Consider the following 18971-nt stretch of genomic DNA (forward strand, 5'->3'; position numbering starts at 1 on the left):
GACCTTGGACAAGTCACGGAAACTTCTGTGCTTCAGCTTCCTCATTTCTAAAATGAGGAATAATGCTATTTGCCCTACATACCTCACTGGGCAATTGTAAATAAAATCAGATTATAAATAGGAATGTGTTGTGATACTGCCCCCCCCAAAAAAAGTGAAAGGTGGTATATAGTTATGATGTCCTGACTGTCCCCATCTGACATCTCATATCTGAATGGCCACAGGCCCAAAGAGTGAAAGAGACTGCCTGAATATGCCAAAGAGGATCAGAAGGGAGTCTCTGTTAGCTCTTGGAACTGGAAAGAAATAAGATACATTCCCAGTGTTTGGATTTCTGAATTGAATCATGAAATACAGTTTCCCATAGAAATAACATTCAGTGGCTAGGTTTCCAGGCTAGCCAATTTTTAAAAAAATGATATAATCATAAATAGTTCATTGTGATCCAATTTCTATAAACTGTAACAAAGCCCGTTTGTGGTATTGGTTTCAGTTTGGTGTTTCAGATGTTCTGGAGGACCTAGCCTATTGGATGATAGTGAATTCACTTCTCCTCTGGCTTCCCCAGTTACTTGATATTTGCCTACAGGCTGTTGATGGTTTACTTAAACCAGATTTGGAAATATCGGTTTCTACTTCAGTCCCCTGGCCCTTTAACTAAAAGAATCTGAAGCCAACTTTCTTTGCCCTGGGTAAAGGATGAGGAGCCTTCTGGGATCTCTTTAGTGATCACAGTAACCTTCCAAGTTAGGTAAGATGGATGATGGACTCTGAGCCTCAGGAAGGTTAAGGATCATACGCAGGTCACATGCTTAGTCTTAAGAGGTGAGATTGAATCTTGGTTTTTTGATATGTCATTCAAGGCTCTCTTCATGACATCTCCATACCTCAAGACAGATGTAGTGGGACTTCCCTGGCAGTCCAGTAGTTAAGACTTTGCCTTCCAATGCAGGGGGTGCAGGTTCAATCCCTGGCCGGGGAACTAAGATCCCACATGACTCAGGGCCAAAAAACCAAAACATAAAACAGAAGCAATATTGCAGCAAATTCAATAAAGACTTTAAAAATGGTCCACATCAAAAAAAACAAAATCTTAAAAAAAAAAATTTATATATATATATATATATATATATATATATATATATATATATAAAAGATGTAGTTCGTTGAATTCACTTTGAATTGTAGTTTTAGTTGGGAGAAAGAGTGTTCTTGTGTAGTCTTGGTTATAAAATATGCTTATGATCTTATATATATCTAACTGTAAATTTCCCAAAGGTAAAATTTTAGTCAGTGAAAAAGACTCTTCACACTGATTTGACATGCATAGGGAGGGATTCTGTTAATATTAAAGAACTGCTTGAGGAAAAGAATATTGTTACATGGAACTGTTATATTAAAAGATGGAATAGTCAGTCTTTCCATAATAATAGTAAGCCTAGCTAACATTTCTCTAGTGCTTGCTATGTGCCAGGCATTGTTGAGGAACTTTTTTCTTCTTGCCAGCTTAGACTACAGATTTGCTCATGATTAGGTTTTAGAAGCAGGGAGGAAGAAGTCTCTCTGTGGAAGAAGGCAGTGAAATGGTCAGTAAGTGGCATGTCATGGTACATGTAAAGGATGTTTCACTGGGGTAGTGGAAATAATACTGCAGCTGGAATCAGAAGACGTAGCTTCATCCTTGCTCCTCCACTGCCTAGCTTTGTGACACTGTGCTAGTGACCTGTCCTCTTAGAACCTTCAGCTTCCTTATTTGTAAAAAGAGGATAATGATACCTCACGGGACTATTGGGAGGATTAAGTGTGATACTGTAGGTAAAGTTCTTAACTACGCGTGCCCTCACAGGAAGTGAGGTTTTATATAGTAGGCATTGAGAGAATATTAATTGCTTCTTTTAATCTCTGTGCACAATGTGTTTGTGAATTTAAGTTGGAGAACAGACTATGAAACCTGGTTTATAAATTTTTAAATATCATCCAATTTAAAGATGGTAATTTCCTTTGACTGCTGCCTTCTTTAGTGCTTCAGGGTAACGTGCAGGGAATCAAGGAAAACAGGTTATGCCTAGAAGATATGGGTTTTACAGGGTGGCCACCAAGTCTGGAAACATAGGTGAATATGCAATAAATGGCTTAATGATATAATATTATAGCCCATTATGAAATCGTATTGTCTATGCCTTCAGACTTGGTGGCCACCTTGTAGTTTTAGCTTTGTTATCTATTCGGTGTTCCATTCAAGGAAATTATTTACTCTCTCTGGCAGTGAGAATCAAATTATATAAATTATTCTCACAAGTGCTCTATGTACTATGAAGCACCTGTTTATTTTTTTCTTGTGGTACAGTGGCTTTTGATTAGATAAGATGGAGAGAATTCATTTTCATTTACTCAGGAAATTTTTCTCATAGGTGACAAAATGGAAGGTGAAAATCAGTTTGATAGCTTTAGTAGTGGGAAATAATTTCAAATGAAAGGAAGCCATATGAATTATAGAGAAGGCAACATCAGAGAATTTGATAGGTGGCTAGATGGGAATGAATGGAGTAGATAAAGGATAAGGAGCATTAATAAACCGCTGGATTATTAGTAATTCCGCAGTCTTTACTGTGTCGGGTGAGATGTGATAACTGAGAGAAGCATCCAGCCTTGTATCCTTGGATTGCCCTCATTCTGTGCTATGGATATGTGGTATGATATAAAGACAAGGGATTTGAAATCAAACTTACTGTTTATCAGAATCTTAGAAGATAACTTATGGATTTTTAAAAAATGTAAAAATAGATATTTTTACATTTAGATATAGATAGTTATAAGCAAAATAGATGTAAGCAAATAGATATAAGCAAAAATAGATATTTTGCTTCTTTCTTTTTCAGGCCCTATAGTCACATTAAATGGATTTTCTGATGGAAACTTGGCAAGAACAGAGGGAAGAAAACAATTAGCATTTCTCTTTGGTTACAACAGAAATGGTGAATTTGTTCCTTTGGTTATTCAGATCCTCTAGTTCATGGAGGGAGTTACTGGAGGACCCAGGAAAGACATGGAACGTGAGAGAGAAGTTCTTCTTGTCCTCACGTCGGCGAGTGTGTAATGGGTTGGGTACTCCTCAATGGCCCAGGTGCCAAAGGCTGGTCTTCTGGTCTCGAATGCTCCACGAAACGGAGCACTGCTGCCCCGTTCTCCTCCCAGGTCTTTTGCTTTCTTCAGGAGAGAGAGCACCAAGTGTGTATATCCCTTCCCCTATCATCTCCCCTCCACACACACTCACAACACACACAGACTGGAGCAAGAGATACTTCTTTCATTGTTCAGATTCTAAAGCAAAATAAGCTTCAGTATCACCAACCACTGCTGAGCTGAATGGAAAAGTTTATCTAAATGAGTATAAGAAAATCAAGATCCCCAGTAGTTAGGACTTTCCTTAGGAGCCTTGATTTTGATGGATGTAACAGAAAATAAGCAGGTAGGGCAGGGACTATATAATACAGGCTTTGTGCATTGAGAGCTGCATTGAGAGAATTGCTAAGTCAGTCCTAAAGCAAAGGGTTTTGAAAGGAATTATACTAGAAGGGTGGGAATAGTTTAGATATGAAAAAAAATCAGTGAAATTCATTTTTGTAAAGCACATGTTTTTTCCATTAGAGAAGCAAACATTGGGACCGTTTTCCCAGTTCCATGTCCTTGAGGAGGTGAGGGCAAGAAAGGGTAGAACCTTAATCCTTGACAGTAAAGTATACGCCATCTGGGAAGCTTCTCCTTGACTATCATTTTGTCAGTGTCGAAACTAACCTGAAAGTCAGTTTGGTTGTCCAAAGGTCTCCTTAATCATGTACTTAGAATATTTCATTTGATAAACATTACCTGGCTTATCGTGTCAAAAACTGTTGGAAGAAATTTTGAAATCACTAATCGATAGATTTAGTTTCTACAGAGCATTTATTCGTTTATTTGTTTGGGGACTGCTCCTGAGTTTAAGCCACGCTTCTTAAGAATATAACGTCTGTGTCACAAACTCATGACGATTGTGGTAAATATCGACACTGAACACAGTTCTTTGTGTAAATACTAAGGTATGCTTAAAAGGTCCCTTTGACAGGCTCTCAGGAATTTCTGCATTTATAAACTGCATTTAGTGCAGAGAAAGGAAACATTGGGAGAGGAGAGGAAGAAAAGGAAAAAGACTGTAGTTCTTTTCTCCCCGTTCATGTTTTTCAAAATGCACAGTGCACTCCAAGGCCATTGGTTTCATGTGGCTTCAAGCTTTCAACCCCCTGTCTCCTTGTTACCTCGCCCTGCCTGTCTGACATCACATAAGACGTGGTGCACTGAGAATAGAGCTTTTTTTTCTTTTAAGTGCCTAGTGTGTTTAACACTGTACTAGGTACCTTGTATGCATCACCATGTATCCTCACAACAGCTGGGTATGGTGGGTACCATAACATTCTTGTCTTGTGTAGATGAGGAAGCTGAGGCTGAATGAGTTGAGGGAATGGCCCTAGGTTACAAACCTGGTGAAAAATCCAGAGGACATTGTTCAGTCATTCCCTTATTTGACTTTGCTACTATGGAGGACTCCCTCCTGTTCGAATTGTTATGTTCCCTTAACTTTCATGACAACACACGTCTGACTTTTCTTCTTGCTTCCGGCCACTTCTCCAGAGTCTGCCGGTGGACCTTACTTCACCTCTCCAGCCATAAAATCTTGGTATTCCTACCTGTTCTTTGACTCTTTTGTCTTCTTTGCGCTCTCTTCTTGAGCTTTTAACTTGAATTACTGTCTTTGTGCTGCCGAGTCCCAAATCCTTATTTCCATTCCAGAGCATGAGTCTGAGAATCACACACATGAATTCAATCATCTATTTGATCTCTCGCTTCAGTGTGCTCTTTAAATTCAGCAACTCAGAGAGTTTTCCCCTTGATTTTCTTCTGAGATTCTGTAACTGAGGAAATGGCGATATCCTCCCCCACAGTTGCCCACATCAGAAACCTGGTTATTATCCTCCCTTCTCCTAGCTCCTCATAGCTCGCATTCCATCACCAGATTTTACTGATTCTCAAATGAGGTTGCCTGCCTCATCCCCATTTTCACAATCTCCACTCTCCCATGAATAGTTTGCTGCATGAAGTTTTGCTTTCTTCTAGTATGTTTTCTAGCTAGGAGCCCAAAAACTGTTTCTAAATTGGAAATCTGATTATTTTGCCTGCCTTTTTCACAACTCTGCCCTCTTCACTTATTCCTTATTACTTTCAGCATTAAATTCAGACGTCTTTACCTGGTCTGTAACCCTGCTTAACTTGGTAGCCTCATTTTTTACCATTCTTTTATGCTAGTTCTTGGCATGTTCTCTTGCTTCTGGGCTTAGTACACATTATTCTTTCTGCTGGGAGTGCTCTTCTCTCACTTTCAAATAGGTAACTCCTTCCTGCCCTTCATAAACTTAGTCTAGCTCTTTTTCAACAGCCCTCCCTGACATCACCTGATCTCTGTCCGCCAAATGTATCTTGTGCTCTCATAACACCAAACACTTAGTCGTTTTTCATAGCGTTTGTAATTATAACCCTATCGTCTCTCCAAAACCATGTCTCAGATATACAGCTGTCTTCTTTTCATTCCCACTTCATTTCATTCCCATAGGCATTTCACTTTTAACCTTCCAAAACCAGCTGTTCCTCCAGACTTCCCCATCTCAGGAAATGGCAACTGTACCATTTCATCTAGAGAGGCCAAACCCAAAGTTGTCCTAAGTTCCTTAATGTGTCACAGCCCATATCCAGTTCATCAATAAAGCCTATTGTTTCTACCCTCAAAATATAGTTAGAATCTGACCACCTCTTGCTACTTGCTACGTCTTGCTACCCTAATGTGGGCCGTTGTCTCCTTTTGCCTAGATGAATGCAGTAGCCTACTAACTGGTCTGCTTCTAACTGGTCTCCTGCTTCTGCCCTTCCTCCCCTAAAATCTATTCTCATCATAATAGCCAGAGTGATCCTATAAAAAAGAAAACCAGGTCTTCTCACTCCTCTGCTCAAAACCTTCCCATCTCTCTTAGCCTAGAGGCTAAAGGCCCCACGTTGGCCTCCCTGGCCTGGCCCCCTTACTCCATCTTCACTTCTGACCTCATCTCCTACCACTCCACCCTGCCCTTTTTAATTTTCTTCAGGTCTCTGTTCCAGTGTCATCTTTTCAGTGAAGCCTTCCCTAACCATCCATCATACAGGAACTCACCTACCCCACCCTGTTTAACTGTTCTCGATAGCACTTATTACCATCCAGCTAATTATATCTTTTCTGACTGTTTTTCTCAACTAGAACTAAAAGTCTGTGAGGGCAGAGCCTTGGTCTCTGTTTACCACTGTATTCCCAGCATCTAGCGCAGTGCATTACCCCTAGTGGGCACTCAGTAACTCTGTAGTGAAGTCTAAGAAGAAGTTGTCATGGATTTAGTAGTTTTGCAGACATGCCAATCCAGCGAGTCCCAGATCCCATACTGATGAGCATTTCCAGTGCTTGTAGTTACACCACTCCTTTCCTCAGTTTCCCAATCTGTAACATAGGGATGTTCTTACCACTCAGGTTGTTTGTTTGTTTGTGTGTTTGGGGAAGATTAAATAAAATATCCCTGTGAAGTGCTTAGCTCAGTACCTTGCCCATAATAAACTATAAATTAAGAGCAGTTGTTGCTACTGATACTCCGCTAATTCTTATTAGAAGACCACATTTAATTGGTTATCCATTAGATTTTAAATTCAGCTGTATCTTAAACTTGCTATTGTGATAATAATGATAGTGTGGTTGCCAGAGGCGAGGGGAGGGGATGAAGGAGGGGGATTGGGTGAAAGTGCTCAGAAGTGCTCAGACTTTCAGGTGTAAGATAAATAAGTTCTGGGGATGTAATGTAAAATAATAATAATGATAGCAATGCTAGTTATTAATAATAGGAGCAATTATCATTTGAGTGCTTACTGAGTGCCAGGAAGTATTCTATAAGTCAACACTTGTCAGTAGAACTTTCTGCGGTAATGGAAATGTTCTATATCTGCACTGTAAAAAGGTAGCCACTAGCTACATGTGGCTTTTGAGCCCTTGGAATGTGACAGTATGAGGAACTAAATTTTATTTAATTTTAATTAATTTAGGTTTGAATAACCACATGTGGCTAGTGGCCACTGTATTTGCGTTTCAAAGCTCTAAATTCTTTAAGTGCATTAATCCATTTAGCATTCGTGACAATGCAAAGACTTTGGTAGAGTTATAGATGGGGAGATCAAGTTTCTGAGAGGTTGCCCAAGATTTCACAGCTTGTATGAGGCAGAGCTGGGATTTAAAGGTTAAATCCTTAGGTAATCTGGGTCCAAGGCACCTCCTTCATGTCATTCTCAAGAATTGAAGTCCCACAGGCCAAGGGCCAAGTTGACATGTCTGTGTTCTTGTTGCAGGGAAGCTGAGAAAGTGCATTTCTGGTTCCTGCCCCAGTGAGGTTATCACTCATAAGGTGGGAAATTGCCCAAACAGAGGAAAGGTTCAAAAGATTCTAGACCAGTATGGCTGCTCAGCCTCTGTATACGATTTCCTTCCAGACTTATTAATCTTGCAAACCGTGCAACAAGAAAATGCTTCCTACTAACATATTGCAGCCCTCTCTCATAACAGTGAAAAATATGCTCTGTCTTCCCCCCAAAGGGGGAAAGATACAACGTCTTAAGTTACTGTTTCCAAGTCTAGGATATTTGGGCCACACTTACTCCTTTATGTCCATACTGTTCCATTATGGTACTCTGTAACTAGTGAGCCACCAGCTTACTTTTTATAAAATGTTAGGAGGAAAGGAAAGGGAGAAATTAGTTAAAAACATAAATATGTACATGTCAGACCAAGGAAGAAATATGACGGGATACTTAGCTTTTCCTATTGGTCCTGAACCGTAGTTGGCATTTTAACTCCCTTCTCCAATACCCATTTCACATTCACCGTCAACCAACTCCTGAATGAGGTAGGTTTTTATCTGGCTATAACACCTAGGCTTTCGTTCCTGGGATATCTGTGTTCTTGATGGCTCTACCTGTATGGAGTTGTTACGGACTTTCATTATTTTTTACCACTAGACATGGCAAAACCAGGAGACAGTCCAGGTTCCAGATGCACACCTCCTTTTCCTCACCCTGTAGCAGCAATCCTGTTTACCCTTGATAATTAAGATTCAGTGCCCCAACCAGTTCTGTAACCTCACTTTTTGTCTGTCTAGTCAGTGTCATGAGAAGCTCAAAATTGCTAGGTTGCTGTTTAAGTTTCCAAATCAGTGAAGGCATTGTTGAGTCCCTTGGTGAAATCATTCTTCTCTTGAGTACTAAGACTATTAGACCAGCAGAACTCGAGTTGCAGCCATGGGAGAAAAAATGCAAGTTGGTCATTAGGTGTGATGAGGGGGAGAAGATTTACAACTCATTCTACTTTCATCCCTTGGTTCCTAGGTCCATGTGTTCTGACTATCAGAGAAACAATGTCACATATTATTCACTGGTTACAGGCATCCTGTGGGACATTAACCTCATGAGGCACTGTCTCCCAGGCAGCACTGGAACTGAATCTTCAGTAGATGATTTAGCATTTTAGGAGATCATCTTTCTGGATAATGGGGTACTTGGTGAGACCAGTATATCCCATTAGCATCAACCCATTGCTGTACTTTTTATTCTCAAATCTTGAGTGAGATACCATAATGATAAATAAGGCATTGAGTAATTCTGTAGATGACAGAGGCTTGGTGGACAGGAAAGGCAATTCCAAATTTCAGAATAAGTATCTTTTCATGTGAGAGCTAACAAATGACCACTGAAGGTTGAGGATATCTGCCTGAAGTCAAGTATGTTTTCATAAAATTAAGATGAGGTATAAAAGTTCATTCTGAGTTGGTACTTGGAGGCACATGCAAAGCAAAGTTAAGTTGAAAGGGGGTTTCTAACACAATTTCTAACAAACTTCCAAGGGGTGTTCGGATTATCAACTGAGATGATGATGTCAAGCTTAGCAGGTGCCAGTCATAGTAAGCATTCAGGAAATGTACAGTTGACCTTTGAACAGCAGGGGTTGGAAATGCAAGAGTCCACTTACACACAGATCCTTTTCAATAAATACACAGTTGGTTCTCTGTATTCACTGGTTTCGCAACCTGGATCCAATCAACCGTGGATCAAAATTTCCATCTGCAGTTGGTTAAATCTGCGGAAAGGAAACCTGCAAAATGGGAGGACCGACCATACTGTACCATTTTATCCAAGGGACTTGAGCATCCTTAGATCTTGGTATATGTGGGGTCTCCTGGAACCAGTCCCCTGTGACTGCACTATTGTTTGTAAGGAAATGTGATAAAATCAGTTAGCTAATTCAGGGCCCCCGCTTAGAGCTTGACTGCCCCTATTCATTCTTTCATTCTCTTCAAACAGTCCTCTGCCCCTCCCCCTCCCTCGCTCCCCCCACTCTATACAGGTCCCAAATGTGCAAGTCCCCAGGGAAAAAAAGAAAGAAAGGGGGTTTGAATTAGTTGCAGCCATCTGTCACTGACTCAGTATGACCTTGGGCAAGACGCTTAACCTGTGAGCTGCCCGTTCCTCACATCTGTCAAATTGGGATAATGACACTTGGGTATATAAGGCTTTGAACCACTCAGATGAAAGATTTTGTGCAATTGCAAAGTGCTTGTTAATAACAACAATAAAAAATCCTCATCTCACCCTCCCCTCAGCATGACCTGTGTTTAAATGGAGCAGTGCCTAAAAAGATTGCCTATGAAATGATGTCCTCTATATTTCTGTGGTTACATGCTCTCCTACCATCTAATACGTTTCCTTCACAGCACTTCTCACAGCTGGTGATAGTGTATTTGTTTGACTCTTTGAATAGTACTGTTTTACTCCACTGTACCCCAAACCCCATGAGACCAACAGGGACCAGGTTAGGCTGTTTACTCTTGAATCTCCAATGCCTAGCACAATGCCTGCATGTGGTAGGCATTTGGTAAATATTTATTAAATGGAGGAATAAATGAATAAATAAATAAATAATGCATATTTCTATGAATTCTGCCCAGAGAAGGAAAGAAAGAAAGAAAGAGCAAACAACAACAGCAACAAAGCCCAGAGAGACAAATCAGAAGTTTGGTTCCTTTGCCCCCAGCCCACCCCCCACCCCCCGCCCCCCGCCAATATGGGAATCCTGTTACTGTACTGTATAAATATGCGACTCCTGTTGGTCATAATCTTATAGTGGGATTGGTGCCATGAGAAATTATTGGAGTAATTTTCAACAGCATAAATGTTTAGTAACAGATGCACATAGATGGCAGGTTGCCTCATTCAACTGCCATCTGTTAGACAACTGTCTATTCCAATAGGACTGGTCTATTAGAACTAGACCAGTGGCACTTTCTCACAGGTTTAAGTTTATTCGTTTTCAATTTTTTTCTGAAAGGCTTGAAAGAGGAAAGATGTTTCCATGTCTGGTTGGCCGCTGCCCAGTAATGGTGTATTACAACACCTTGGCAAACTGAGAAGTGCATTCAGTGTGTCATAATGTTCAATGAGGAAGTGTTCCCTCTTTGGTGTTTTTGTCAGAAGTCATACTATATAATGGCACTAGGAAACTCACTCAACTACAAATAACTGGGTCCAACAGAGTTCAGTGCAGATTGTGCAACTGACAACAGAAACGGGCATGAGATGAAGGGTATAATCCATGCTGGTCATCATTAGCGTGTGTGATATATGTATTTTTTTTTAAACAGGGCAAAGGCAGTGTAGTAAACTCTGTAGAAAATATAATGTGTCTCCATTGCAATTAGGTTATAGTCAGTGAAAGCATAATGATTCTTAGCCTGGACATGTCTTTCATTGAAAACTTTTCCAAGTTTTTTTGCTATATAAAGGTGGAGACAGTGTTGGCCTATATAAATTTACCCTGTGCATGACCAGTTGGGTTGGTGGTGTGTCGTAAGTGTGGGCCAACCTCCATAAATGTCTCAGTGCTTAGCATAATGCCTGGTACCCAGTTAGGGCTCTAAATATTTGTTGAATGAATGTTCTAGGACCAGCTGAGGCAATTCTCTCTGGATTCCCATGAAAGTAGGTCCCATAGCCTAAGATCAGGCTGACTATGAGTTAGAACTTGGAATACTTAACGCACGAAGCATAGTGCTTATCTCTTTTATGTACCTATAATAAACTTCTAAAGGCTGTGTGATTTCCAAAATGTAAATCATCAGGTGTATGTTATTTTGGGAGCTAAACATCTAACAGTGGCTGTTCTGGAGAGAGTAAATCCATCTGAGTCTTGGTTCAGTTACAAGAGTGACTAATTTTATACTAGATTCTCACATGATTCAAAAGTGTATGAATGACTCAGCCCATTTAATATCCTTAGCTCCTGTGATCTCCCCTTCCAGTGAAATAATAGCTATCAGGCAATAATGATAACTGGAGGAGGAGACCTTGACTTTGCCCTGTGGCAATAAAATAATACACTTTGAGTAATTGCATATGTGTACAATATTGTTTGAAAGAAATGAAGTATATTATCATCATATAAATATTAAAAATTTTATTTTAAAGCATGTTGAAAATAATACATAGTTTCAGTATGGGTAAGGACCAAGTTTGCCATTGGTTCCTACCATTATTTCTTTTCCTAAAACATTGAGCCTCTGTTCATAGGGACAGAGCCACCAGAGGTCTGACTTCATTGTTACAGTCAGCTCTGTGATTTGCCTTCCCTTGCTGACGTCAGAGAAATACTGCAGTCACAGGAGTGTTGGGTTCCAGTTAAATGCAGCTAAACATTCACAGTGATTTTGAGCTCAAACTGAGCAGTTAGTTGGAGAGTCTCTGGAACATTTGGTGATCTGTGTGTTCTGTCCTATCACTGCTCCATGTTTTTGAAACAATTCATTCAACAAAAATCTGCATATTTTGGAGTCAGCACTTTGTGCGTGTGCATCTGGGCTCTTGCTAAAGTCCTCAGTGAGCCAATCATAGAGTCCAACGGACACTTCTCAATCCTTATTTAGCTTGACTTCAGTGCAGCATTTGACAGATCTTGAAATGTCCTAGACTTTTGGGACACTTTCTTTTGGTTGTCTTCTTAACTCTTACACTTTTTCTTTCTAGACTCTTCTAGCTATCCCATAAATGTGGTATTCTCCAGAGTTCTCTCTTTACTTCTTTTTTTTTTTGTTTCTGTTTATTTCGTCTTGGTAATCCCATTCATTTCCATGGTTTCCATTAAAATCCATACCCTGATTTCTCCACGTGGGTGTTCATGTCAGTCCACAGAGCTGCGGCCCTGGATATCCAGCCACCCTGGAGATATATATAATTATAAACACAACAATAACACTTACTCCTCATTGACTGTTCTCTGTGACAGATAGCTCATCAGTGCTGTATTGTTTCATCCCATCTCTTCCTCTCCACAACACTGTGAGGGAAATACTGTCATTATTTTCTATCTACAAGTGAGGAAATTAAGGTTAGATGCATTTAGTAACTTTTCTAAGGTCATTCAGTTAGCAAAGAGCCTAATTTTTAATCTCAAGTCTAGAGCCCAAGTTATTCATTAATACTTGGGATTAGCATGTCAGAATGGAATCCTTTACTTTCCCCTTTCTTCCCCACACCCATCCTTCCCATTCTTCTCTGTCCTATTTGAAAGGACCATATTTCATTCCTAAAGTAGAAGTCTGAGAATTGCACTAAACCTCCAAAGATTGTGGATCACAATAGTACTTTGCTTTTTATGTCCAAAATATCTTGTTTGCGCTAAACAGAGGTTTCAAACTCCTGGCTTCAGGCTGATGTATTGTTTGGACTATACATTGTTTTAGAGACCAAAAAAAAAAAAAAAAATAGGTGTCACAGAAATCTAGATTTGTAACTTTTCTTTAGAAACATGAGCATGCTATCTCACATGGCAGCAGTCACCCGGAGCTGTGCAGCGGCTTCCTCTCACCTGGGGCTGTTGCCGGCTACTTTGACATGGTCCTCACCACTGCCTGTTGTCCTACACTTCTTGGGGGTTTCCTCAGATCCTTGCGTGTCCAGCCTTGTGGGCATTTATGAGCTCTGGTAAAGACTATTGTTGTGCTTTCGCAGCTGGTCTTCTCCCCTCTCTAGTTTTTGCCCTAGTACTTGAAGGATTTTCTCAAATGAAATCTGTTACTTGCTTTCTCTTAGTGTTTCTGATTTGTGTTTCCCCACTGGCTGCTTCTCAGTCCACAAACATGTTGAAAGCTCTATGCTAAAGTTGGAAGGAAAGAGTAAGAAAATTTAATGTCTACTGTGTACCGAGTTAAACACAAACATGGTGTAATTAAGTCTCCATGGCACTGACACGGGTGTTCCTGATTCCTAATGAAGTGAGAGAAACCCAAGGCCTAGAAGGACTGTCCCCAAATCCACAACTTAGGGACCCAGACCTGCCTGATCCTGAGGTCCATGTTCTTTCTCCTCCATCATGTCAGCTTCACTCCAAGCTACTGTTGACCTCTGTACAAATAAACAAGTGTCTTTTGCTGTCTCTTTCCCACGATCTGCTTCCCATCTCTTTCTCCTTCCTTTGCTGCCAGACTTTGTTCACTTGCTCACACGGAACTCCGTTAGTCCCTCTTCTCATGTCACTACAGTAGAATTTGGTGTCCCTGTAATTCACTAGTTCATCAAGGTCATTTGAGCACCTACTGTACAACAGATAGTACACTGGGCACCAGTGAAATAATCCTTGCCCGAGAGAAGCTTTGCAAGCTAGTAGGTTGAAACAGATAAATAGTTCCAGTGCAGTGTACCAAGTACCTGGTAATTAAATCCAGTAGTTTCTTTTTTAGCCCTTATCTTACTTAAGCTCTCTTGCATCATTTTTTCCAAAGGACAAGCGTCTCTTAAGGAATTTTCTCTTTTCCATTCTTCTTGGCATGCCTTACTCCTGGTTTTCTTCTTTGCTCTTTTTTTTTTTTCCTTAAGAGGTCCTTTTGCATTTCTCTTCTCTTTTTTCACATGCTCTCATTTTAAATTTAATTAGTTGCCCATATTAAATGTTAAAAATCTTGAGGTCATGATCAGTTTCTTGTCTTCCTCTCACAAAATGACTCAGCAATTCTGCTTCAAAAATAGTGTTACAGTTTGGTCAAGTTGCCCGCCCCTCTACCATTAGTTAACATAGTCCAATAACTTCTTTCTCCCTTCCTATCTTAGTGCATCCTCTATGCTTTAACTACAGCCGTCATTAAAAAAAAGAAAGAAAGAAATTTCTCATTGTATTATTACTTTATTCCTTAGAATATTTTAGTGTCTTTCCCTGCTGCCTATCAGGTCAGGCCTCATGTGCATAGCCTGGCTCCCAAAGCTATTCACCACCCTACTCCCAACCAACTTTTCTGGTCCTCTCTCCTGTTTAGCTACAAAGCTTAGCATGGAGAGGGCACTCACTGGGTAAGTAGGTAGTACTTAAAAACATGACCTTTTCTCTCCCCAGGGCAGTATTAAATTCTTTCTCTAAGTATGGTGTCCAATAAGTTTACTTCTCAGTAGTGTCTATCATTTAAAAATTATAATGGTGTAAAGATTAACAATCTGTTGGGTTGGCCAAAAAGTTCCTTTGGGTTTTTCCATAAGATGTTATAAGCTATTTTTAAAATTCTGTTTTCAAAATTCTTTAGCCCAGTGTATGAACTGAACTGTGTTCCCCCAACATTCATTATGTTGAAGTCCTAACCCTTAATATCTCAGGATGTGTTTGGACATAGGGTCTTTAAAGAGATAATGAAAGTTAAAATGAGGTCATGGGGGTGTCTCATTTTAATCCAATGACTGGTCCTTTTAAGAAGAGAATATTTGGATACAGAGGGAAGACTGTGTCACAGGGAGAAACTGGCCATCTGCAAGCCAAGGAAAGAAACCTCAGAAGAAGCCAACCCTGCTGTCACCTTGGTCTCAGATTTCTAGCCTCCAGAACTATGAGAAAATAAATTTCTGTTGTCTAAGTCACCTGGTCTGTGGTACTTTGTTATGACAGCCCTACCAAACTAATACACCCAGTGACTTAAAACTGAGGTTTTGTGTCTTGTATCTAGGAACTTTATCCGTAGGAAAGCGATGGACTGAGGATCTAATAGATCCTCTCCTCCCATCTCAAATTTCTTTGAGGTATTTTACATTTGTCCTAGGAGAAGAGGGCCATCCTTACCTTTTCCAGACTAGGTAACACTTATGATCAACTAACTACTCAAAGAATGGCTTTTTTCTTTCCCCTTTTGGGATTATGTATCTATTTATCTTGAAGATACAAACGAAGCAGGAAACCATTAAAAATATAGTTTAATCCCCATTTATTGCATTGATTTAAACAGGTAGTGAGCTTAGTATTTTCCAGGCTCTCATTTTGATAGCTAGAGTACAGTAAGTTCTCTTTGCAATGGATAGCTATGCCAACTGCAGCATCAAGTTTCCAGAGAAGATATTTGCCGCGGTGAATTGTATGTGCTTTAGAGCAGTTCTCTCGAGGTTCTGCTGTGGGGGGAGAAAGTACTCTGAATCGTAAATTTGGTGTGTTCAGGTTTTCCTAGTCCTACTTCAGGTTGCTGTGTTGTCAACCTCAAAATGCCTACCCTCTCCATCCCTCAACCCTGCACTCTTCTGCCCAGCTCCTCAGCTGTGGTGTAGTTGAACGAAGGAAATGAAGTATGCTGAGTGGGTTAGAGACTTTGTTGGAAGAGAACATCTGCATTTGTTGATAATCTGCTCAGATCAGATCTTCTCTGACCATTGCAGCTTAAATAATAATTTCATACTGATCGAAGACCTTGAGAAGGTTCACCTGTATGCCTGCCTGTGATGTCCCCCTTAACATCTCAGGTGGATGTGAGTTGACTTTATTTTATAAATCCAGAAAGAGAGCCCATAATTCTTTTCTAAAAACTCATAATTTATTTTCTGTATCTATCTACTCTGACCTCTTCATGCTGCTATCTTGAACTTGTTCTGTCCAGTGTAGAGGCAGAGGATAGCCAGTCACCGCGTATAATAGCTCTTATTCTTGAGATATAAGGCATTATTAAATTGTCTTTCTACCTTCTCTAGCCAAACTGAGCTTTATTGGTTTTTTAGGCTTACAGGACTTGCTTTAGATTTTTAATTACGTATAACTTGTCATTAAGGCCTCTCCATGTTTTTTCACACCTCTCTTTGATGGTGGATCCAGCACTGGTTGAGTTTCATCAGTACAATGAGTAGACAGTCAGTTCCTACACTCTGTACTTTAAATATGGATTTAGGCATTTTGGTTTCGTGCTTAATTTTCATTTTCGATTCAGCTAATTAAAATGCATAGCAATTGAACAAAAGAAGATTATCTAACTCTTTCCTCCGTGACAAAAGCTAATCGAAGCAGAGGACTTGCAGATAGTCTTTTGACTTTGAATGGTAAAGCACAATTCTTTCCACGTTTTTGCCTGTTTGAAAAATTTATAATAAAATATTGTGAGGGGTAAAAAAGAATAAAGATTGAGAGTTTAGCCTTGAACAGAATAGGGGCACTTTTTCCTTGTGGCAGCAGGTGGTGGAAGTTTAAGGTTGAAATCTTACCTGTTTTGTGAAGTAGGAGCCACACTCACCTGCTGGGACCAGGGGCCAGAGAAGAGGAGTGCTGAAGAGAATGAAGGATGGAATGAGCCCTCGGGAGGAAGGAGAGGGGACTGAACAGACCTAAGTAAAAGGAAGGAGCCATCATGGTCAAGTTCTGGTGAAGGTGGAGGACACAGTTGCATTGGTGTGAAATTTTTCCCCAGCAGTTGTCTGGACGCAGCAAGCTAGCAGGGCAATTGAAGGCATAGCTTAAGAAAGGAAACTATGGAATGGGATGAATGATTCCCTCTGCTGTTCACTAGCAGTCTGTTCTGGAACAAGTCCCAGCGTTTCTGGTTCTCTGTTGGGGGGAATTCTGTTTTCTACCTCATTGTACTTTTATCTGAATGAAATGAGAGAAAAGTACTGTTACAAGACTGTGTCATTGTTAACTTTTAACTAAAGTAATTTTATTGTCTTCCTCAGGTAAAAGAAGAGCGTCCAGAAAAAATACCCGATCTAAAATTATTAGTGGAGAAGAAGTTTTTGGCTTTACAGAATAAGAATTCTGATGCAGACTTTCAAAATAATGAGAAATTTGCACAATTTAAACAACAGCTGAAAGAACTAAAGAAGCAATGTAAGTCAGCATGCTTTGCTTTGGTTTGGCTTTTTGAAATTAGGGAACTGACTGGATGAACAGTCCCAGAAATCTGATTTTATAGAGTTCGCTTATCTGCTTGGCTTGATCCTCTTTCTAAATTGCTTTTGTATTGTTGTTGCAATTCTGTATTTGGTCTAACTTTGGTTCACATCAGCCTGCCCATTTCTGAAAACCAACAGTTTCCACAAAGTGCTAAGAAAACTCCCCAGCAGGTAGAGAAAGTTACACTGTTATTGTCCCACTGCTGGGGAGGGGAATTGGGAAAATAAAACTGAAAGCTATTTTATTAAAATAACGGTGGTGTTTTTTCACATTTTAAACTGCTGTGCCAAGCTTTAAAACAACCATACCTTGATTCTAGTTTTGCTGTTTTAGAGTAGCAGGAGCAGTGTCTTCTCAAATATGAGACCAGAATTCTCCTGATCCCTCTATCTTGGTGGTAGTATAAATTCCATGTGAGCTTTAGATTCGTTGCCTTCCTAAGAAACTTTATTATACTCAGGTTTTTAATGAACATAATTTTGATTTAAAAATGAGAGTGGAAAAAATTATTAGTTGTACCCAAAAAATCTTGTAGACAGTGTTGGCAGAAATATATATTTTCTATACAGTGAAGTACATACGTCCTTTTTCCCCCCCTCTTTTTCCATATAGTCCACGTAACAATTTTGTGTAATTTTATTGTTTCTACATTGGCATCAACTGTTGTTCTTTCTTTTAGGTTTGAGGCTCTTTTATTCCTTAAAGAATTGAGGCAAATAAAGTTTTTTTTAAAACTTTAGTTTCATATCACCTTCATTTGTGCATACACATGGAACAGAAATGCATGATATATAAATTTACTTCGTGTTCATATTTGTACTTAGTATAGGGATTCATATTTTGAAATAGGCTTTCTTTTAAATATAAGCATTTTCTTTAAATTGATGCTGAGATCTCAAAAAATGACTGAGGAAGCTGCTTTACTTTTGTCTATTTTACAAATAACTTAAGTTTCACAATTTGGAATGTTTTGCAATCATGATGAGACTTTTGCTTTTTCTGTAGATTTAAACAGTAAGCACTTTTTCCCACATTTTAAATCCATTTTTTTGTTCTTCATTGAACAACACAGCTACCAAAATCTCCCTAATATAATTTGCACTGTTCCCCCAAATGGGTAATAATCCCCCAAACAGGTAATAATTTGTTAGTGCCTTTCTGGTCTTAAGATGCTAGGGAATTGAAGTTTTGGTCTTGGTCAAGATAGCCAAATGTATTTTATTTTTCTACTTGGAGCCAGTAATCACAAATTATGGCAGATTTAGCATCCATCTGATCATAATTCTTGATTTTTTGAGATATTTTATAATACAGATTAAAGGACAAATACCCAAAAATAGAAATTTCTTCCCACTTTGTTATTGTTTACAAAGTTACTATTCCATAAGAGAAAACTATAAAGATCTTTAGAATCATATGCTCACGTGAAAACACTTTATAATTAAGGATATATAATTCAACAAAATGATTATTATTGGAATTATAGTTACTGTTTCTTTAATTCTCTCTAAAATGGGGGGTGAGGGAGAGATTTCCCCAGGCCAGCAGTATATACATCATTTGTCTAGACAGTTAAAACTTACGACAAAGTAAACTTATATTGAAAGAAGAGCTCCCTTATGTAAGGTTTCCTTACATATGATAACACTAGAATTAA

General features: G+C 39.4%; 1 protein-coding gene across 1 annotated transcript in view; it reads left to right on the forward strand.

Annotated features, from left to right (window-relative positions):
* The window catches only part of NSMCE2 (NSE2 (MMS21) homolog, SMC5-SMC6 complex SUMO ligase), a 224124-nt gene that overhangs the window by 60267 nt on the left and 144886 nt on the right, over positions 1-18971 (forward strand). The window contains exon 4 of the mRNA XM_082859097.1: positions 17095-17248. Coding sequence (XP_082715223.1) covers positions 17095-17248 — 154 coding nt within the window. The remainder of the gene's footprint in view (positions 1-17094; positions 17249-18971) is intronic.

Source organism: Leucopleurus acutus (genome assembly GCF_964270905.1).
Source record: "Leucopleurus acutus genome assembly, chromosome: 17".
Classification (NCBI taxonomy): Eukaryota; Metazoa; Chordata; class Mammalia; order Artiodactyla; family Delphinidae; genus Leucopleurus; species Leucopleurus acutus.